We start from the raw sequence: 23,864 nt of genomic DNA, 5'->3' as shown, positions 1-23,864 counted from the left end.
GGTCGTAGCCCTGAGAAACATGGTAGAAAATTGAAATAACCCTTGTGGAAAAAAAGAATAGGGAATTACTACGACAACTCAATTAAATGTTATCCGCATGGAGAGCACAGATGAGGTTGGAAATCTTAAGTACCAGTTAGTATTATTTGACAAGAGCTGAGGTGGGTGGGTTGATCTGGTGTTCATAATATGAAGGATGTGAGGCTAAAGATGAGGTGGGCAGGTGATTTGAAGATGTCAATAAGAAGGTAGTTGACATGATTGGTTGTGGCTTTAAAGGAGAGAAATTAAGGTAAAAAGAGACTATTGGGCTAGGGGAAGAAGGAGGGCAAGCTCAGAGATCAAGGTTGTGGGAATGAGGAAGTGGAGAGAGTGGAAAAAGATGAGACTGACTTGAGAATAGGCAAGATGACCCAACAGAGTAGTGCCAGGAGTGCCCTTGCCATGGGCACAGTTGTGAACATTCACAAATATCTCCATGTTGTTCAGGGAAATGAGTTTGATGCTTTTGAACTGAAGAATTCTAATACAAATTCTTCATATCAGTTTTATGATGGAAAATGGCATCTCTCCCCACCTACGGCTGGGAGAGGAGACACCTCTTTCATCTCTTTCCTAAGATTCTATACTAACTGTGAAGATTAGTTTTTTAAGACCAAGCTCTGGAATTTCATTTGTTGCATTCATAAGCAAAAATTGGACCTCAAGATTACCAGGAGGAAGGGAAAAAAAGAGTAAGGAAAATTTTATTTAATAACACCGAAGTAAACATATTGATGATCTTCCACAGAGAAACAACTTAATGTCTATCAGCAGGTAATGGAGAAATAATTCATAGCACATCCATATGATATGGCATAGGAAGTAGCCAAAAATAAAAATGAGGAATCTCTTTATATATAGAAATGGCATAATCTCCAAGATATCTATGAAATAAAAAAAAAATCATGGTGCATATGAATGTATATGTGTATAAAAAAGGATGGTGACTAAAATATGATATGAATAATAACGTATCATACTTTCCAGGTTATGCCTACATACCCTTGGAGTAACCTTCTAAGGAAGGTCAGGAGATGGTGGGTCTGGCACGTCTAGAAAGCCAAAAGTTCTGAAACCAGATCTCAGCCTAAGAGAACAGTTTGGGCAGGTCTTTGGTGGGGATTGTTTGGGGACTTTAATTGCAAGACACCACGAATAAAAGTGTACATGCCAAAGTGCCTTGAGCCTCGAGCCTAGTGTGAGACCCTCTCTGCTACCTCCAGCCTGAAATCTGGTCTTGTGTTAATTCAAGGGTGTGCCCATGGGGAGCATTTTCACAGACAGGGCAGACTCACATGAGTGAATGCTGGAAAAAGCTGAAGTCCTTTAGACCCTGATCCAGGCGACATGGTTCTCACTCAAATGGGTACAATGTTTGGGTTCTTTCTTCATTAAGTGCTTTAGTGGCATCAGAATATACTGGATCTCCATCGAAGTTTTCTGTTGTACAGGTATAGTGAATATAGGAACCGCAGTTCCCAAGATCACCACCACCACCACTCATTTATTTTATCCTCAATGGAATAACCAATGCCAAATTTCACGGAATAAACTTTACAAGGATGTTTTGTTCTTCACCGTGAGAAAACCCCATTTACGTTAAGATTTGATCTGCCACAGCTTGACTCCACTGAAAATAAAAGTCAATCTTTTTTTATCAGTTGGGGTGTCAGGTTGCAGAAAAGTTAACATAGCACACCTGAGACTGCTTATCCTTAGAATGGTCTGTTTGCAAAATTGACGCTAGGCTGGCGTCTGGGAACGTGGATTTCCAGAGAGTTCCCATCACCCACACTAATAAGAACATCTCAGCAGGCCTTAACTGTTTGTGCAAACAATGTGATTTATGTGAGCAGTTTCCTTCTGGGAGTCTGGAATTCTGGTAATGCCGAGAAGAAGTTGTCTACCCGACTGGTCCCCAATAAAAACCTTGCTACGTCTTCAATGAGCTCCTTTGGTAGGCAGTATTTCACATGTGTTGTCACACCCCCTTGCTGGGGAAATTAAGCAAGTCCTGTGTGACTCCACTCGCGGAGGATTCTTGCAAGCTTTCACCTCGTTTCCTCCAGACTCCCCCCTGACCTCCACCACTGCCAAGCTCGTTTTTCCGCTTGCTGATTTTGCTTTGTATCCTTTCTCTATGATTAATCATAGCCATGAGTATGACTATATGCTGAGTCCTGTGAGTTCTCCCAGGGTGATCATGGCTGCGGTAACAAATAAATGTCAAGACTTCAGAGGCTCAACACAATAGTCTATTTCTTGTTCGTGTAGAGGTCAAGGCCAGTGCTCCTGGTGGGCAGGTGGCCTTCTACTCAGTCACTGAGGACCCAGGCACCTTCCATCTTGCACTCCACAGTAAGTTTGCAGTTGGAAAAAGAGACGGGAAAGGACATGCCTCCTTCTTAACCCTCCCCTTAACCCTAACCCCAGCGTTGGCCCTGAGATGACGCACATCCACCTCTGGCCACATTCCATTGGCAATCACTAGTCATATGGTTCCATCTAGATGCAAGGGGACTAGGAAACGTGGTCTCTGCTTGGTGGCTGTTTCTCTGCAGCAACTCTGTGGAAAGAAAGCATGAATCTTTGATGACCAGCAATAGTACGTAATAGATACTTATCATGAACCTGTCGTGGCTCAACTTCATACCAAGTGCTATGATACAACACAAAGAAGTCATATTGTTCTTACCCACATGAAGGTTGACATGTAAAAGGGAACGGGTCACCCCCAAGGATGAGGAGACAAGGCTCCCTTTTTCTGGGAAGTTGTCTTTTCTACTAGACCCTCCCTCTGTATTTTCCTAGTAAGTGGTGCTGATCCCTCACATAGCACTTAGTGCATTGAAACTGACCTATTCTTGTCAGACTCTCCTGACCAATTATAATATTTTTGAGGTCGCAATGTCAGTTGCCTTATTTTTTTTTTTAATTTTTTTTTTTTTTTTGCGGTACGCGGGCCTCTCACTGTTGGGGCCTCTCCCGTTGCGGAGCACAGGCTCCGGACGCGCAGGCTCAGCAGCCATGGCTCACGGGCCCAGCCGCTCGGCGGCATGTGGGATCTTCCCAGACCGGGGCACGAACCCGTGTCCCCTGCATCGGCAGGCGGGCTGTCAACCACTGCGCCACCAGGGAAGCCCTCAGTTGCCTTACTGATCAGCACATATTCCTAGTGCTCAGCACGGAACATGGTACATCTGAGATATTCAGTAAATGCGTAAATGAATGAATGTTCAAGAGGGATGGTGAGATACAGTGCAGTACCATGCTGTGAGCACAGGTTATTCAAATCTTCTTATCCCTTGTGACCTTGAAAAAGTTGCTTAATTTCTCTGAACCTCAATGTTTCATTCTTAGAATGGGGAGAAAAATACCAACTTTGCAGGGCTGCCATGAGGATTTTCTGAGATTCTGAATGTGTATTCAGCACCTAGCCCTCAAGTTATGGAGAACAGTTTTTCACCATGGAGTACGATGTTAGCTGTGGGTTTTTCATAGATGCCCTTTATTGGGTTGAGGGAGTTCCCTTCTCTTTCTAGTTTGGTCAGTGTTTTTGTTACGAAGAAGTATTGGATTTTGTCAAATGGTTTTCCTGTGTCTGTTGAAACAATCTTGTGGGTTTTGTCCTTTATGTTATTCACGTGGTGTGTCACATTGATTTTTTTTTTCTTTACTATTTTCGGTTTTCTGTTTATTCTGTCTTTTTTTTTTTAAATATTGAGGCATAGTTGCTTTACAATGTTCTGTTAGCTTCTGCTGTACAGTGAAGTGAATCAGCTATATGTATACCTATATCCCCTCCCTCTTGGACTCCCTCCTTCTCTGCCCGCCCCCTGCCCCCATCCCACCCATCTAGGTCGTCACAGAGCACAGAGCTGAGCTCCCTGCGCTATAGGGCAGGTTCCCACTAGCTCTCTATTTTGCACATAGTAGTGTATATATGTCAATCCCATTCTAAGATGTTAAATCAACTTTGCACTCTTGGGATAAATCCCACTTGGTCATGGTGTGGAATCCTTTTTTTACATTGCTGGATTCTACTTTCTAGTGTTTTGTTGTATTTTGTTTTGGTTTGGTTTTGAGGGGCTCTTTTTTGCGGCCCAGATTGTTTCAGACCCTTCACTGGATTCCCATGGTGCTTCCCAGAGGTCCCAATGGAACTCCTTACCGGTTTCTCCTGAGGACAGTTTCTAATCACTTCCACTCAAATCCTCTTCTCAGGTGCAGCTCGTGGGGATCAGCCTACCTCACGGCAGGGTCACGGCCCTCTCCGGTCACGTGGCCCCTCAATCACACCCACGCCCCTCCCACTAACCCGGCTCTGCGAATTCTCCCACAGGTGATCTATACCCTCAACACCCGCCAGGACGAGGCCGAGGCGGGCATGGAGGCGCTGCGTGAGGCCCACCAGGAGGAGCTGCGGAAGGCGGTGGCCGAGACGGACGCCAGGCTCCTGCAGGCGCAGGGCCGCGCGGGCGAGGAGGCCCTGAGGCAGCGCGTCCAGGCCCTGGAGAGCGCCCTGGAGCTGCAGAAGCGGCTGACGCAGGAGGCGCTGGCCCGGTCGGCCGCGTGCAGGCTGGAGACCCAGGAGAGGGAGCTGAGGGTGGAGGCCGAGCACGCCGAGCGGGTGCTCACCCTCTCCAAGGAGATGCTGGAGCTCAAGGCCGACTACGAGAAGAGGCTCCGGCACATGAGCGGCCACGAGGCGCCCGGGTGGGGCGGGCTCGCCCAGGAGGGTCCCAAGCCCCAGGCCGAGCCGGGCTGCGGCACCGAAATGCGGGAGGTCCTGCTGGAAGTGGAGCGGCTGCGAGCGGAGAACCAGCAGCTGAGCAAGGACTATGCTCGGAAGGCTGAGGAGCTGCAGGCCACGTACGAGCGGGAGAACGAGGCCGTCCAGCAGGCCATGCAGCAGTCGGTGAGCGAGGCCCTGTGGCAGTGGCAGGAGAAGGAGACCGACCTCCGGAAGAACTTCCAGGCCCAGGAGGCGGCCCTGCAGGCCCAGGTCCGGAAGCTAGAAGGGGATCTGGAGCACAGAGGCCGCAAGATAAGTGACCTGAAGAAGTACGCCCAGAAGCTGAAGGACCGCATTCAGGTAAAGCAGGGACTCTTCCTACCTTCCAAATGGGAGACTAAGCATGGCCCCTAGTGTCGAACACCTGCCGTGTGTCACGCACTGTGCGAAGCCCTTGACTTCTGCCAGAGCGAGCATTATTACCTCTATGGAGTTCAACCACATTCATTCAGCAAGTGTGTGTGCAGCACCTACCATGTGCCAGGCCGGGGCTGTGGGCAGGAGACACACGGTGAGCCGGCCTTGATCCCTGTCCTCTGAGAGCTGAGAGACTTACAATTTAGAGATGAGAGGATAAAACTGAAATTGAGAAGCTTAAGGATGGGCCTAGCTGGTCACACAGCTACAAAGTGTTTGAACTCAATTCAGCCTAGTTCTAAACCCCCCACTCACTCCATAACAACTTGCTGTCCTAACATCCTTGGGACTTTGTATTTGTGGAAAGCCAGACCATTGACCAGTCAGTTACATGAGGCCCACAGACTCACAGAGCCCCATCTCTAAAAGTAGCAGCAGCTAGTATCCTTCATACTCCCTGAGCATTTTTTTTTCCATCCCAGACACTTTATCTCATTTGATCCTCACTACAGAAAGGTTAAATAACTTGCCAGAAGTCACACAACCAATCAGAGGATGAGTAGGGATTTGATGAACCCTGAGCCACTGAATTCCAGAGATTAAAGGCATATGCTGTGCACTTACCCACTTTGCAGATCTGATGTACATAGGATGTCTTTACCCAGAACTGTAACAAGAGAAATGAGACCCTTTCTGTCTGTTTAGGACCTGGATGTGCAGCTCAAGGAGGCTCGACAGGAGAATTCAGAGTTGAAAAGCACTGCAGAAAAACTTGGGGAGAAGCTGGCTGTTGCCAAAGACAGACTAATGTTGCAGGAGTGTCATGTGACACAGAAAAGCGGTGAGATGTCCGGAACTATTTCCTTACACAGCAAAGGTTGGCCTGACGCTGCTTGCAGCCTTGAGACTGTTGAGGGAGCAGAGTGGAGGGCAGGGCTATTTGATCTGACCTGCCTGGTGGGCAAGTCCCATCCATGCAGGACACAAGTGAGCCGACATCCAGAGCTGCCGCAGGTCAGGTATTTAAAAGGCATGATGCAAAAGGATGTCTGGTCCCCCAGAAAGTTCTCCACCAGATCCACCATAGTGCCTGAACTTCTCAGCTCTGGCTTTTCCCCAGACTTAGACAACGCTTTATACTCTAACATCATTCACACAGTGATGTTACTGGGTGTTCCCAATAATGTTGTGAGTTAGGTATCGTCAGTACTCCATGTCACAGATGAAGACATGAGGCTGAGAAAGTTAGCGTGGCTAGCTCAAGGCCAGCCAGCTGCCTGGTGATAGAGGTGGTGTTTGAGTCTCAGATTATCTGACTCCAAAGTGCTTTCCACTGAGCTCCCTCATCAGAAAGTGCTTGAGTATGTACAGTGTCATCAGCTTGACACTGGGAGATATAACAAAGGCACAAAACATAGGCTCTGCCTCTAGGGAGTTTATGGGACTGCTACTTTACAGCCCACAGCATGCCTTGCTATCATGGGTGCGGCCCAGGCAGCAGTGAGGTGTCTGGGAAAGAAGAAATCACCTCGGGCTGGAAAGTACGAGTTGGAACCAGAGGGTATGGAGGGTTTCCAGCAGTGGTCTCAGAAGTAGGGCATATGGGAAGAAACTGAGCAATTGTAACTATATTTATTTTTTGTCTTATACTTGAAATCTCTTTATTTAAATCCTTTGAATGTACATATATCCAGGAACGTCCTCAATTTCTTTTTAAACTATGGAAAGCACAGTCAAATAAATTTGAAGATGACTAGTTTAAGAACGGAGAGCCGGACAACTGTTTGAACTCAAGATGCTACTTAGGCAAAGGTGACAATCACCACTTGGACCCTGCTTGATGCCAGAAGGCCATGGAGCAGGGATTACATAGGGGAGTCAAGGGCAAAATAGTTGAATAGCAGAATGGCAACCCAACTGCAGAGGCCTCAGGCATGAGGCCAAGGCCAAGGGCATTCCCAATGATGTTGACACTGTACTTGCAGATGACATGAAGACTGAGAGGGTTTCAGAGAATAAAGTCCTAGGGAAAGAGAATGATTTGGAAGCCTGCAGTCTCCATCCTCAGCAGGATCAGAACTTTCCCAAGGAGTGTCCATGCACGAAAGGAGGCACAGATACACAGGTACTGTCTGACTCAGTCCTGGGGATGGAGCAGTCACAGGGGGACTCTGCTGGAATGAGCTTCAGATGGAGGCCAGCCCCAAACCATGACAGGTCCACTTGGAAGCAACAGGTCCCATAGTTTCAGGGGTGCATGCATGGGTGTGAAGTTCCAGCCAACGTCCTGCCAACTGCATGTCATTGTATGTCAAGCCAGGAGACTGAGAATGTAGCAGAATTCCCCCAACTCCTTATCATTAGCTCCTGGGAAACTGGAAGCTTGCTTAAGATTCCTGCTATATGTTCCCAGTCAAAACAAAGAAAACATTTTTTAGAAACTGCCATAGTATGGGCTGGAATATCTGATCCTATGACAATAGATACACTACTCCAAAAAGCCCTTTTCCGATGGTGGATAAAGTGAAGTCTCTTACAGATATCAAACGTGATTTTATAAACTTTATTGTACCTTGTGATACATGCTTTGAAATCAGTAATCAACATTGTAGAAGTTACACAAAAGAGAAATGGTGATCTCCTCCTCTCCCCACCCTGGCAGTCTTACAAGCCCTTTTTCTTTTTATAGACCAAGAAAGAGGCATGTATTGAGACAGAATGTATGAAGCAAAAATATGAAGAAGACCTTCGTAAAATCAAAGATCAGACAGAAAAGGAGAAGAAACATCGCAAAGACCAGCTGGTGAAGCGCCTAGAAGACTTGGTGAAGAAGCACATGGTGGAAATCCAATTAGTTCGCTCATCAGTGGAAGCTGAGAGGCAGAGGCTACAGAAGGTGAGATCCCCTTTCAGAGATACCGTTCCATTTGTTTTTCCTTGCCTCTACCTCCCTTCTTTCCTCTTTTGTTTCTTTTTTCCTTCCTCAAACATTTACTGAGCTCCTGTTGTATATAGATCTCAGCTAGTTCTCTGATCAGAGGGAGTTCACAGTCTTCAGGAGGAGACAGGGCACCCCAGGGCCGTGAGACAATAGGGCCTAGAGTTGTTGACATGGGGTGGAATTGTGTCATATGAGTGTTTAACTTAGGGAAATTCAAATCCTCTAATCTGCAAAAACAGAGAGAAATAACATGAAGTGAACACGCAGGCCTGGCAGACTGCCTGGATTCAAATCCCAGCTCTGCCACCCTCTAGCTCTGTGACCACAGAAAGTTATTTAACCTGGACTCCTCACAGGGAAACTCTGCGGGGGCCCCAAGTTACTCATTTATAAAACAGATGGTGATAATAGCACCTCACAGAGTAGCTGCGAGGATTGCATGAGGTAATCCACGTGTGAAAAAACGAAGCACATCATAGTGCCTGGGGCCTAAGAGGCATTAGGTAGATGAAGGTAATTAATTAACCAGTGGGAGAGAAGTTTCTCAGCCTCTGAGTACTGTTCCAACATCCCACCAAAGGGGGCGTTTTCTGCTGAGAGGGAATGCAAAGCATCATCCCTCATGTTTGCTGAGGAAAGCAAATAACATGTATATGAATGCTTTAGGAAAAGAGTGAAGTATATCAGTATTATTGTGAGCATAGGTGGTGCTTTAATTATTATAAGAAGGCTTCTTTCTAATCTAAGAACTTGCATTATCACTATGAGTTTTCACTGAAAGATAATCATATATCACTGAGGAATACAATGTGTGGTGGTGAAGAGTAGTAGATACTCAATAAATATGTGTTGGATAAATAAATGAACTTAAGAAAGTCTAGTCCTGGGTCCAAGTCCTGACTCTTTCACTGGCTTTACTACCACGGACACGTCACTTAATCTTTCTGAAACCTGATTTTGAAAATAAGGATAAATACTTTGGGGGCTTGTTATATGAATTAAATATGGTGGTTTTTAAATTATTTATTTATTTATTTACTTTGGGCTTCGTTGGGTCTTCATTGCTGCACGCGGGCTTTCTCTAGTTGCAGTGAGCAGGGGCTACTCTTCATTGTGGTGCACGGGCCTCTCATTGCGGTGGCTTCTCTTGTTGCGGAGCACGGGCTCTAGGTGCACGGGCTTCAGTAGTCGTGGCCCTCAGGCTCTAGAGTGCAGACTCAGAAATTGTGGCGCACAGGCTTAGTTGCTCCGTGGCACGTGGGATCTTCCTGGACCAAGGCTCGAACCCGTGTCCCCTGCATTGGCTGGCGGATTCTTAACCACTGGGCCACCAGGGAAGCCCCTAAATATGGTTTTATATATAAACTCTTATCTCAGTGTACAACATGTAGCAAAAGTTTGATAAACGGTGGCTGTGATTAGTTACCATGTGCATTAGATGACATCATGTGTGATAATATTATTTAGTGTCCACTATACTTTATAAAGCACTTTATTCTTATGAACACATTTAATCCTCCCAACAGGATTACAAAATGAGTGTTCATATCCCCATTTCAGAGATGAGAAAACTGAGGCTCAAAGATGTTATGTATCCACTCACACAGACAGTGAGTGGTGCAGCTACATTAAAACCTGACAGCCTGACTCCAGAGGCCATGGTTTCCCATCCCTGCACAGAGAGGGAAGCAGCTGTATTGAAAGCACTTTCCTCCCTATGAGCAGTGACAGGTTGCACAAATCCAATCCTCATTGGAGGAAACCTGAAGTCACTTTCCATCGTGAGCCACAATCAATGGGAGGGACAGTAGCTCTCCCAGAGCTACAGGTTGCCCTGGTAACCTGTCAGCCAAGCCTGACTCTGAGTGTAGAAATCCCACTTCAGCTTTAATCAGGGGCATGGATCCATTTGGGAAATGAATCATGTAGAAATAAATTGCATTTCCTCCTGGTTTTTTATTTTCTTTTTAAAAATTATGGTCATTTCTACAAACTGAGGATATAAGTTATATAAATTAGGCCATGCAGACTACAGGAAGGTAAACACTTGAAGAGGTCCCAGATCTGGTGTTCATGGACTAAAAATAGATACCGGTTTCCCCTCTAGAGTTAAGAGCACACTGTTCCTTTGGGCCCTTGAGTATAAGTATGTTGTGTATCCTGAATGCTACCTTAACCTGAAAAAGACACCACAGGAGATGGGCTGGAGTTCACCCAGACAGTTTATCTGCCTTTCCTGTCTGTAGGATTAGATGATATTACAACTTAATCTTCACAGACAGAGCAGAGTACGTGTCCTATAATTAGCACTTGCCCACGTTGATACCTAGGAGAGTGTGGAAAGATTTATTGAGTCCTCACTGAGCTGTTCTAGACACTGCTGCGTTCTACACCTCATTTGTATCACTTAGGATTCTGGGTGGCAAGCATCACAAACCCACCCTGGGCGGTTTAGGTAAGAAAGGAATTTAGTAAAGGGTAATGAAAAGCTTTCTGGAAAACCAGGGAACTGGGCTTGGCAAACTACTCAGTGATGAAGACACCCTTGCTGCCATGTCTGAGCCCAGACCTTCTGTTTACACAGCTGACACCACCAACACTGGGCCCTGGATGTTGCCTGCAGAACTGCAGTGTCCAATATGGTAGCCTCTTGACACATGTCGTTATTTACATTTAAATCAATTACAATTAAATAATATTTTAAATTCAGTTCCTCAGTGGAACTCGCCACATTTCAAGAGCTCAATTGCCATATGTGGCTAGTGGCTCCCAGATTGGATAGCACAGTGTTGAGGGATTTCTACACATTAGCTACATGATATTTTAGAACATTTCTATCGTCACGGAAAGTTCCGTCAGTCAGAGCTGCTGTAGAATGGCTGCCCCTGCTGCCCCTGGGAAGTTCAGTTGCCAGATCCTTTATGAGTCCAGCTTGTACGTATCGATGGCTTCCAATTCAAAATCCGGGGTGGGTGTGTCTGATTGGTCACATGCCTTGATCACATGCCTCAATCACATGCCCATGCCCTCATCACAAGGGAGTCTGGGGAGGTAAGTCTGACATTTTCTGGTTCTGTGGTGGAAAGATGGCTCTGATGTATCAGATAGAGAATTTCCCAAACATTCAGAGAAGGATCAGAGGCTGGGCAGCCAAAAGGAACAACAGCTCTCCACTCCATGATTTAATTCTTACCTCAGCCCTGTAGGCAGGGGTTGTTTTCCCATTTCACAGATGAGGAACCTGGGAAATGAAGTCACTTGAGTATCACATGAATTGGGTGTGAGTCAGGGATGCCTTGACTCCAAAGCCACTAACTTTTGCCCTCTGTCTATGTAGCAGAACAGAATAAACATTGTCCTGGACCTTGGAGAGCAGCCTTCAGGTCTTCACCCTGCCAATATCCATTTATGGTTTATTTATCATTCATTGAATGCATGCTTGGTGTTTTGAGCAATGCAGGGATACACGAATCAGCCATGCCTACAGGGAGCTCACAGTCTGGAAGGAGGAACAAGACATGCACTGAAACCATCTGTCAAGTCTGGGTGTAAGAAGTGCTGTGCTGGGGAAGCAGCCACGTTGTCACCTTGAAGAAGTCACCCCAAACCATTCTAGGCCTCTGCTTTCTAATTTCAGTAATAATGTGAATGTGAATGATTTTGTCTAATTCTTTTCAACTTTTTATTTCTATCAACTCCAAAAATACTCTTCATTATTGAGAAATAGGTTGCTTAATTTCCAAATATTTGGAACCTTTCCAGATGTCTCTTTGTTATTGATTTCTAATTTAGTTCTCTTGTGATCAAAGAACAGATTCTGTTCTTTCCTTTTCAATTAGCTCATATTATTGTATGGCCCAGGGATGGTCTATCTTGATGAATGGTCCAGGTGCCCTTGAAAAGAATATGGATCTGCTGCTCTTGAGTGGAGTGTTTCATAAATGATAATTAGGTTAAGTTGGTTGATAGTGTTGTTCAAGTATCTTATTTCCTTACTAATTTTTTCTCTATTTGTTCTGTTGATTATTGAGAGAGGAGTATTGAAATATCAAATTTAAGTCAGTTTTTATATTTTCCCTTTTAGTCCTGTCAGTTTTTGCTTTAGATAAATTCAAACTTATTTATGAGGTACATACACATTTAGGCTTATTATGTCTTCTCAATGAATTGGCCCCTTACTCATTATGGAATATTCCTTGTCCTGAAGTCTACTTTGATAAAAATACAGACATTCTATCATTTTTGTGGTTAGTGTTACAGTCTATTTTAATCCATTCCTTTACTTTTAACCTACCTGTGTCTTTCTAGTCAAAGTGCGTTTGTATTGGGTTGGCCAAAAAGTTCGTTTGGGATCCATAAGATGTTACAAAACCTGAACGAACTTTTTGGCCAACCCAGATAGGATAGCTGGATTTTCTGTTTTATTCAGCTTGGCAGTCTGATTTTTGAGGGTCATTTAGACCATTTACATTCAATGTAATTATCATTAAGTCTACCATATTGCTGAGGTTTTTTTTCTTTTTGTCACATCTTTTTTTCTTTTTGCCTGTTTTCCTGTTTATTTTTGATTACTTGAATATATAGCTTTTGGTATTCCCTTTTTTTTTTTTTTTTTTTTGGCGGTATGCCGGCCTCTCACTGTTGTGGCCTCTCCTGTTGCGGAGCACAGGCTCTGGACGCGCAGGCTCAGCGACCATGGCTCACGAGCCCAGCCGCTCCGCGGCATGTGGGATCCTCCCGGACTGGGGCACGAACCCGCGTCCCCTGCATCGGCAGGCAGACCCTCAACCACTGCGCCACCAGGGAAGCCCTGGTATTCCCTTTTTTATCTTCACTAGTGACTTGTTAGATATTCTTCTTTTGGGGAGAGGATGGTGTGCCATGGTTGCTGTAGGATTTACAACATGGACTTTATCATTGTCTGCCATCGAATAATATGATGTTACTTCATACATATTGTGTTGCTGTAAGGTTTGTATGGAGAAGCAATACATATATACTTCACTGTATAAACCTTACAGCAACACACTATTTTTATTTAGCCTTTCCTAACCTTTGTGAAATTGTTGTCATATGTTTTATTTTACATATGTTATAAACTCTACATCACTTTTCTATTTCCTTAAATAGTCAATTATCTCTCAGAGAGAATTTTTAAATGAGAAAACTAAAGTCTTTTATATTTTCTAATTTACCATTGCTACCCTCTTCATTCCTTTGGCATATTCAAGCACCCCATCTGGTATCATTTTCTTTTGGCCTGAAGAACTTCCTTTAATGTTTCTTGTAGTGTCAGTCTGCTCACAGCAAATTCTCTCAGTGTTTATATGTCTGAAAATGTCTTTATTTTGCCTTCATTTTTGAAGGTTATTTTGCTGGATATAGAATTCTAGGTTAACAGTTTGTTTTCTTTCAGCACTTTAAAGATGCTGTTCAACTTTTTAAAATTTTTGGTTTGTATTTTCCTCAGATGAAAAGTTGGTAGCCACTCTCATCTGTTCTCCCCTGTGCATAGTGTATCTTTTTGTTTTCTGATTGCTTTTAAGACTTTTTTTCTTTATCATATCACAATTTGATTATGATATGTCATGGTGTGATATTCTTTGTGTTTTTCTGTTTGGGGTTCTGTTTGGACGTCTTGGGTCTGTAGGTTATAGTTTTTTTCTGTATTCAGATTTTTAAATTGAAGTGTAGTTTATTTGCAATGTTTTGCTGTGGGTTATAGTTTTTATACAGTATGGAAATTTTAAGATCATTATCTCTTCTGCCTTCCCCTTCTGAGTGACATTTCAGGCTTTGTACTGGTTTACTGTTTCAGCTACACCAGGAACTTTACTACAAATACATACCAAAGAGTGATTTTTTCTTCTTGAAAAAAATTAACGTGTTTTCCTTTAAAATGCCAACTGAAATCTCTGCTTGGTGATTTCCTGTGGCTGCTTATTTGTTGTTCCCGTCACAGTGGCTCCCTTATGTGTCTTTTCTTAAACTGCCAGTAATTGTGGACAATCTAGACAAGAAAGCAGAAAAAGGGTGGGAGTCCTGCTTTTGCCTCTTACCAGCCATTGGATTTGCTTCATGTGAAATGGATGCAATAAAGCCTTTTTCCATAAGTATTATGAGAGTTAAATGAGAACAGAGCTTATGAAAGTACTCTGTGAATCCTGTAAATTCATAGCCCATGGAGCCTTCTTCCAGGGGTGGGATGCAGCAATTTATATATCTGAAAGCACTCATCTCCTTCTTTTTCCTCATGTTCTTGTCTTTTTAGTTGTTTTTTCTCTTTCCACGAGTTAGGAAGAGAATGTTAACGCTTCCTGTTGAAATCCTCAAGGTCACTTGAGGAAATTTGTGGGGAAATTTTTTCCCTCTAGGTCCATTTGTCAAGGCAACAGCTGAAGCTGTGATTGATTACATATACCCTAGGACGTTAGGCTGTGCAAGATTAGAAATAGCCACTGCTTTATGCTAAGCATCTTTCTCGCAGGGCGTTTCCACTGTGCTGTTACAGCGAACATGCCTTGGCAGAGTTAGCGAGTGTCTGCACCAATAAGCATGTTAAACAAAACTTCTGTTCAATAAAAGATTCTGTGAATGAGGGACTAAATAATGAAGTAAAAAAAAAATCAGAATCTTTGCTGAGGAGACGGCCTTATTTCTGATGGTTGCTTAAGTTATCTCAACTTGTTTTAAACAAAAAATTTATCTATCATCTTCAGAAAATGAACTCTCCAAAGCAACAAGTCCTGCAAAAGGAGATGGTGGATTTACTGAAGACACTATACATTGGCCTAAGTGTCCACATCATGCGACCCTTACAATCTAATCCCAGCCCTCTTTTCTTCTCTTTTAAATGACTGACCCCAGGGACAATGTGAAGCGCCACCCCAGGGCCACTGGCCTGGCCTGGGGCTGGCCTCATAGAAAGTGTAAAGGTGTCATCCAGATGATCAGTAGCAGCATCTTTTTAGATGATCAGGTTAGAAATCCAGGAGTCAGAAATCCAGAAATCCATAATTTCTCTGTCATCCCTCACATTCGATCAGCCATAAAGTCCATTCATTCTGCAGTTGACCCTTGAACGACGTGGGAGTTAATCCAAGTATAAGTTATAGTAGGCCCTTTGTATCTGCAGTTCCTCCACATCCACAGGTTCAACCAACCACAGACTGTGTAGTACTGTAGTACTTACTGTTGAAAAATGTCCACGTATAACTGGACCCATGCAGGCAGGGAAGAAGCACAGCCAGGGGGTCATCCTTTGCAGAGTTTGGATCTTGACTCTTCTGCTTACGGGCTGCATGGCCTTGGGCAAGTTATTTAACCTCTTCAAGCTTCATTTCTTCATCTGTATAATGAGCTTTATCAATACTACCTAGCTCATAGGGTTTTCATAAGGATCAACGAGATGATCTGTGAAAAGTGCCCAGAAAATGGTACACACTCAGTAAATGTCAACTGCTAATATGTCATCTACTTCCAGTTAGACCATAAAGGTCTGTAATCAATTATCACCATCCAGCATGGTATCTACTGCGTTATAGCTGTTGAGTTTGCTGCCTATCTCTTTCACGCAAATGTGAGCTCCTGGTGTGTAAGCATATTGTCTGTTTTTATCCCCAGCTTCAAGAACAGTGCCAAGCACATGGTAGGTCTCAATAAATATTTGTTGAACAAATAAATGACTTAATATCTACCTAAAATTCAGCTATGAGGAACAGAATATTTCATCCACTGCTCTAGACACTTGAAAAATTTCCCCAGATATTAAGCTAGATCAGAAAGCATAAGCATCTGTAAGAATAGTACTACTTAGCATTTATCGATCCCTTACTATGTACCTAGAACTGTGCTAAGCATGTAAGTAATGCATTGAATCACAGAGAGGTTAGGAAATGTGCCCAAGATCACACAGTTAAAATGCAGCTGCACCACTCACATGGGCTCCAGAATGTTCTTTTATCTGGATCTGCTTTGTGCTGAGACTGTGAGGCTGTGGGGAGGGACCATGGAGGAAGCAGCCCTATGAATCCCATCATTTTGGCTAAAGTAAGGATGCTGTTGAGAAGGCCAAAGAAGAAATTTCATTCTGCTTTTGGTATTTCCCTGCAACTGAGGGTGTAGTTGGCTTTTTGATTTATAGAACCATGAGAACTTTGTCAGTAATGAGCATTCTGTTTTCTTATTTGACACTACAAAACTTAAAGCCAGGAGTTTACTCTGCCCCCAGTCCCCCACCCCCCCACCCCCAGTATATATTCGACTTTGTGGTGTGAATTTAGCACCTGTTTTCTTTGGACTTTCTCATGTATTTCTAATTTATGTTTTCTTTTTTCTTTTTTTTTTTTTTTTGTGGTACGCGGGCCTCTCACTGTTGTGGCCTCTCCCGTTGCGGAGCACAGGCTCCGGATGCGCAGGCTCAGCGGCCATGGCTCACGGGCCCAGCCGCTCCGCGGCATGTGGGATCTTCCTGGACCGGGGCGCGAACCCGCGTCCCCTGCATCGGCAGGCGGACTCTCAACCACTGCGCCACCAGGGAAGCCCTCATTTATGTTTTCTTATAGTAGTTTATGACTCTTGTGAGTTTCTTTGAACCCCTTTGGGAATAAGGCAGGGTGTGTCCTGTCCATGTTTTCGTGGCTTGTGTGGTTAACTCTTCCATTCATCATTTAGGAAGTAGAAGCACAGTTGGAGGAAGTGAAGAAGAAATCAGAAAATGAAATAAAGCATCTGCAAGAAGAGAAAGAGGCCCTAAGCGTGAAGCTCCAGAATTCACTGCTTGAGGTACGTCCCGAATAAAAGCTGTTCTTGGAATGATGGTTCTGGGCTCCAGGAGTTTTTGATGAACTGAGATGCTAGGAATCTTGGGAAGCTTCCCTGACCTCCTTACATTTAGCATCCTTGGAAGGAAGAAAAAGACTTCATCCTGACAGGAAGGCTGTCTCAGGGGCATAAATTCAGCTGCAGATAAGAGAGCCTGATTTATAGAGGCTTAACAAAGAGGCACTTAATGTCACACATAAAAGAGGGAGGCAGGAGGCTGCTGGTGTTGATTCTGTGGCTAAATGATATCAGGCCTGGAAAATCTGCAAACATCTTGGTCCTGCCCTCTCGCCACCCCTGGCTGTGTTATCAGTGTCCTGGGCATTAGATACTTCTGCCTTCCTGGGCTCTTTTCTTTATCAAAAAGAATTAAAAATTATAATTTGTAACTGCACTGTTATAAAGGTGAATATGGCCAGGCTGCAGTTTTTTATTCTGATTCTGAAAGAAATGAAAATATTTTCATGGCCCCTAAATGCATCGTAGGTTCCTAGCACTGCACGTAGGAGAAGTTGGCTCAGATTCCCCTTGGCTGTGAGAATGACTGTCACTGTTCTAGTTGTCATGCCCCAAGTTAAAGCAGGAAAGAAGGAGGGGCAGGGATGACCAGGCCTGCCCACTTCATCAGGAAAACAGAAGCATGCGCAGAACCCCCCAGCTGACTCCTACTCCCATTGGTAATATCTGTGCCACGTGGCCAGCCTGGGAAAGCAAGGATTTAGCCGTCAGGCCTCCCTGGTGGAGGCAGGCAAGGAGAGCAGGGTAAGGAATGGATGTAAACCAGCTGAACAATGGAGTTTTCTTCTTGGGCCCACTTGTCCAAACCACCGAGGGACCAAGTTCAAAGTTTAAAGGCGTTATGGACAGTGTTACTAGGGAGAAGAACTTGCCACTGACGGACTCCTATTCATCCTTCAGTGCCCTTAACACTGTGCTGGAACTCCCTGGGCAGAGTTTATTGCTGTAAGTTCTCTGCGGTAGTACCTACCTCATAGTAATTGTTAGGAGAATTAAAAGAGTTAATACTGTAAAATGCTTAGGTCTGTGCCTGGCACAGAGCAAACACACCATTAATGATGCTCTTATATACTGTACATGTGTCTACTGAATGTTATTGTGATTGTAAACATGCATCTGTCTGCTCCATAAGATGACAGCTCCTTGAAGGCAGGGACGATATTTTATGATCTTACCATCTTGCTCTCACTCTGTCCCATCTCCCCACTTCACACCTGAGGAGCTGCCTGAGGAGTACTAGTTTTAGCAACATCTGAGGTTCCTTTATGGTTATTGACCTTGTTCTTCTCAAAGTCTAGAGCAGGGAAACCAGACCGTTTAATTGACACTCTACAATTAGTTAATAATAATCATAATTAAGGCTTTATAATTTAATAGCAGCTTTTAGCCACTCTTCTCTCATATTATCTGTATAATTCTTAAATATTGTTCCTTTTCTTTACCAACTAACTTTGTAAAAACGAAATAGGGTGGCCTTCCAGGAATGGTATGAAAACTAATGGAAACCATGCTACAGCCCTGGTATAGTTATGTGGATGTGAATAATTTAAAGAGAAGTGTGGAATATTGTGAACCTGCCAGGCTCATCTTCTTCTGGAGAGACGAAGCAACTAGCTAATTAGAAATGGCCTCTCTAGAAGCGTGTCTGGGATTTGTCTAGTGGGGCACAGTCCCCAGAACTGATTGACCCAAGGGAATGGGTCCCAGATTAATGACCACAGCCGGGTGATAGGACTTTGTTTCATTGCTGAATGTTTCTATTCTTCCGTTTTAGGTTTTAAGGCTGGAAGAATTTATCCAGCAGAATACTGTACGTCCCCCGAGAGGCAATGAACGGCCCCAAGAATTGGACTGCCAACAAGGCAACATTTTAGAGACCCAGGTAACCTCTAGCTTTTTCTGCTTTAACTAAGGATATTTTTCTTCTTCTTTTCAGCACTTTGGTGTCCCCAGTGACACATGCTGGCATTAATGGGCTCTTTTATTTCCCCCCTTAGAGCTGCCAAAATGCCTGAAATAAAAAATCATTATAAAATCAATTTGCAAAAACCACGACAAAAATAGAGTTCTGAGTAATTATCCACATGGTTTGAAAAAGAACAGGGCTTGTCAGATGACTCTTCTCTCCCTCTCTGATTGCAGCCTGGCTGGCAGATCAAGGGGCACTGGACTAGAGTGGGGTCTTTGGTTCTGCCCAGCAAGAAGCGTAACAGTAATCATAACTCCCCCTCAAATGCATGTTGAGAAGCTTGGGTTGTTTCACCATGAAACTCGGCTCTCATCCGACCCTCCTGGGTCTAGACCATGATCCCTCCATGAGCTTAGTTCTAGAGAGAAGTACAGACCCCTCCTACATAGAGTTGCAGGAGGAACCTTGATGAGTATCAATTCCACTTGATTCAACTCAACATGCATGTTATTCTTTCATTCTGCAGTCATCTGTGAAATACATAACAAGTGCCAGCCTCTGAGCTACATGCTACACGGGAGAAAAATATATAAACAAATAGCTTTAACACAATGTGGACATTTAGTAATAAAACTAAACATCTGGTGCTGTGTTTTCTATTAGGCAACTGTTATGTACTTTACAGTATAGTTTAAGTTAATTAATTTATTTATTTTATACAGCAGGTTCTTATTAGTTTTTTATTTTATACATATTGGTGTATATATGTTGTCAATCCCAATCTCCTGATTCATCCCACCACCATCACCCCCGCCCCACCGCTTTCCCCCATTGGTGTCCATACATTTGTTCTCTACATCTGTGTCTCTATTTCTGCCCTGCAAACCGGTTCACCTATACCATTTTTCTAGGTTCCACATATATGCGTTAATATACAATATTTGTTTTTCTCTTTCTGACTTACTTCACTCTGTATGACAGTCTCTAGGTCCATCCACGTCTCTACAAATGACCCAGTTTCGTTCCTTTTTATGGCTAATATTCCACTGTATATATGTACTAACAACTTCTTTATCCATTCCTCTGTTGATGGGCATTTAGGTTGCTTCCATGACCTGGCTATCGTAAATAGAGCTGCAATGAACATTGGGGTGCATGTGTCTTTTTGAATTATGGTTTTCTCTGGGTATATGCCCAGTAGTGGGATTGCTGTGTCATATGGTAACTCTATTTTTAGTTTTTTAAGGAACCTCCATACTGTTCTCCATAGTGTCTGTATCAATTTACATTCCCACCAACAGTGCAAGAGGTTTCCCTTTTCTCCACACCCTCTCCAGCATTTGTTGTTTGCAGATTTTCTGAGGATGCCCATTCTAACTGGTGTGAGATGATACCTCATGGTAGTTTTGATTTACATTTCTCTAATAATTAGTGATGATGAACAGCTTTTCATGTGCCTCTTGGCCATCTGTATGTCTTCTTTGGAGAAATGTCTATTTAGGTCTTCTGCCCATTTTTGGATTGGGTTGTGTGTTTCTTTAATATTGAGCTGCATGAGCTGTTTATATATTTTGGAGATTAATCCTTTGTCCGTTGATTTGTTTGCAAATATTTTCTCCCATTCTGAGGGTTATCTTTTCCTCTTGTTTATAGTTTCCTTTGCTGTGCAAGCTTTGAAGTTTCATTAGGTCCCATTTGTTTATTTTTGTTTTTATTTCCCTTACTGTGGGAGGTGGGTCAAAAAAGATCTTGCTGTGATTTATGTCACAGAGTGTTCTTCCTATGTTTTTCTGTAAGAGTTTTATAGTGGCTGGTCTTACATTTAGGTCTTTGATCTATTTTGAGTTTATTTTTGTGTATGGTGTTAGGGAGTGTTCTAATTTCATTCTTTTACATGTATCTGTCCAGTTTTCCCAGCACCATTTATTGAAGGGACTTTCTTTTCTCCATTGAATATCCTTGCTTCCTTTGTCATAGATTAGTTGACCATAGGTGCGTGGGTTTATCTCTGGGCTTTCTATCTTGTTTCATTGATCTGTATTTCTGTTTTCATGCCAGTACCATATTGTCTGGTTTACTGTAGCTTTGTAGTATACTCTGAAGTCAGGGAGTCTGATTCCTCCAGCTCCGTTTTTTTCCCCTCAAGATTGCATTGGCTATTCAGGGTCTTTTGTGTCTCCATACAAATTTTAAGATTTTTTGTTCTGCTTCTGTAAAAACTGCCATTGGTAATTTGATAGTGATTGCATTGAATCTTTAGATTGCTTTGGGTAGTATTCATTTTCACAATATTGATTCTTCCAGTCCAAGAACATGGTATATCTCTCCATCTGTTTGTGTCATCTTTGGTTTCTTTCATCAGTGTCTTATACTTTTCTGAGTACAGGTTTTTTACCTCCTTAGGTAGGTTTATTCCTAAGTATTTTATTCTTTTTGTTGCAGTGGTGAATGGGATTGTTTCCTTAATTTCTCTTTCTGATCTTTCATTGTTAGTGTATAGGAATGCAAGAGATTTCTGTACATTAATTTTGTATCCTGAAACTTTACCAAATTCATTGATAAGCTCTCGTAGTTTTCTGGTGGCATCTTTAGGATTATCTTTATATAACATCATGTCATCTGCAAACAGTGACAGTTTTACTTCTTCTTTTCCAATTTGGATTCCTTTTATTTCTTTTTCTTCTGTGATTGCTGTGGCTAGGACTTCCAAAACTATGTTGAATAATAGTGGCGAGAGTGGACATCCTTGTTTTGTTCCTGATCTTAGAGGAAATGCTTTCAGTTTTTCACCATTGAGAATGAGGTTTGCTACGGGTTTGCTGTATATGGCCTTTATTATGTTGAGGTAGGTTCCCTCTGTGTCCACTTTCTGGAGAGTTTTTATGATAAATGGGTGTTGAATTTGGTCAAAGGCTTTTTCTGCAACTATTGAGATGATCATATGGTTTTTATTCTTCTATTTGTTAATATGGTGTATCACATTGATTGATTTGCATATATTGAAGAATCCTTGCATCCCTGGGATAAATTCCACTTGATCATGGTGTATGATCCTTTTAATATGTTGTTGGATTCTGTGTGCTAGTATTTTGTTGAGGATTTTTGCATCTATATTAATCAGTAATATTGGTCTGTAATTTTCTTTTTTTGTAGTATCTTTTTCCGGTTTTGGTATCAGGGTGATGGTGGCCTTATAGAATGAGTTTGGAAGTGTTCCTTCCTTTGCAGTTTTTTGGAAGAGTTTGAAAAGGATGGCTGTTAGCTCTTCTCTAAATGTCTGAGAGAATTCACCTGTGAAGCCATCTGGTCCTGGACTTTTGTTTGTTGGAAGATTTTTAATCACAGTTTCAATTTCATTACTTGTGATTGGTCTGTTCATATTTTCTGTTTCTTCCTGGTTCAATCTTGGAAGGTTATACCTTTCCAAGAATTTGTCTATTTCTTCCAGGTTGTCCATTTTATTGGCATAGAGTTGCTTGTAGTAGTCTCTTATGATGCTTTGTATTTCTGTGCTGTCCATTGTAACTTCTCCTTTTTCATTTCTAATTTTATTGATTTGAGTCCTCTCCCTCTTTTTCTTGATGAGTCTGGCTAAAGGTTTATCAATTTTGTTTATCTTCTCAAAGAACCAGCTTTTAGTTTTATTGATCTTTGCTATTATTTTCTTTGTTTCTATTTCATTTATTTCTGCTCTGATCTTTATGATTTCTTTCCTTCTGCTAACTTTGGGTTTTGTTTTTTCTTCTTTCTCTAGTTCCTTTAGGTGTAAGTTTAGATTGTTTATTTGAGATTTTTCTTGTTTCTTGAGGTAGGATTGTATTGCTATAAATTTCCCTCTTAAACTGCTTTTGCTGCATCCCATAGGTTTTGGATCGTCGTGTTTTTGTTGTCATTTGTCTCTAGGTATTTTCTGATTTCCTCTTTAATTTCTTTGGTGATCTCTTGGTTATTTAGTAATGTATTATTTAGCCTCCGTGTGTGTGTGTTTTTTTTATGTTTTTTTCCCCCTGTAATTGATTTCTAATCTCATAGCATTGTGCTCGGAAAAGATGCTTGATATGATTTCAGTTTTCTTAAATTTACCAAGGCTTGATTTGTTGATCCAAGATGTGATCTATTGTGGAGAATGTTCTGTGTGCACTTGAGAAGAAAGTGTAATCTGCTGGTTTTGGATGGAATGTCCCATATATATCAGTTAAATATATCTGATCTATTGTGTCATTTAAAGTTTGTGTTTTCTTATTAATTTTCTGTCTGGATGATCTGTCCATTGGTGTAAGTGAGGTGTTAAAGTCCCCCAATATTATTGTGTTACTGTCTATTTCCTCTTTTATAGCTGTTGGCATTTGCCTTATGTATTGAGATGCTCCTATGTTGGGTGTATATATATTTAGAATTGTTACATCTTCTTCTTGGATTGATCCCTTGGTCATTATGTGGTGTCCTTGCTTGTCTTTTGTAACATTCTTTATTTTAAAGTCATTTTATCTGATATGAGTATTGCTACTCCAGCTTTCTTTAGATTTCCATTTGCATGGAATATCTTTTTCCATCCTCTCACTTTCAGTCTGTATGTGTCCCTAGGTCTGAAGTGGGTCTCTTGTAGATAGCATATATTTGGGTCTTGTTTTTATATCCATTCAGCAAGCCTGTGTCTTTTGGTTGGAGCATTTAATCCATTCACATTTAAGGTAATTATCGATATGTATGTTCCTATTACCATTTTCTTAATTGTTTTCAGTTTGTTTTTGTAGGTCCTTTGCTTCTCTTGTGTTTCCCGCCTAGAGAAGGTCCTTTAGCATTTGTTGTAGAGCTGGTTTGGTGGTGCTGAATTCTCTTAACTTTTGCTTGTCTCTAAAGCTTTTGATTTCTCCATCAAATCTGAATGAGATCCTTGCCAGGTAGAGTAATCTTGGTTGTAGTTTCTTCCCTTTCATCACTTTAAATATATTGTGCCACTCCCTTCTGGCTTGTAGAGT

General features: G+C 42.5%; 1 protein-coding gene across 3 annotated transcripts in view; it reads left to right on the top strand.

Moving 5' to 3' along the window:
• FAM184B (family with sequence similarity 184 member B) overlaps positions 1-23,864 on the top strand; it is a gene marked incomplete at its 5' end in the record, with an annotated part of 114,202 nt that overhangs the window by 43,532 nt on the left and 46,806 nt on the right. For all 3 annotated transcript variants that reach the window (XM_082838232.1, XM_082838231.1, XM_082838230.1), the window contains 6 exons: positions 4,385-5,137; positions 5,900-6,035; positions 7,180-7,319; positions 7,884-8,090; positions 16,809-16,919; positions 18,751-18,858. In XM_082838232.1, the coding sequence (XP_082694358.1) occupies positions 4,385-5,137; positions 5,900-6,035; positions 7,180-7,319; positions 7,884-8,090; positions 16,809-16,919; positions 18,751-18,858 (1,455 nt within the window). The remainder of the gene's footprint in view (positions 1-4,384; positions 5,138-5,899; positions 6,036-7,179; positions 7,320-7,883; positions 8,091-16,808; positions 16,920-18,750; positions 18,859-23,864) is intronic.

The sequence above is a fragment of the Leucopleurus acutus genome (genome assembly GCF_964270905.1).
Source record: "Leucopleurus acutus genome assembly, chromosome: 4".
Lineage (NCBI taxonomy): Eukaryota > Metazoa > Chordata > Mammalia > Artiodactyla > Delphinidae > Leucopleurus > Leucopleurus acutus.
The sequence above is the reverse complement of the archived record's forward strand: the minus strand, read 5'-3'. Positions and strand labels throughout refer to the sequence as shown.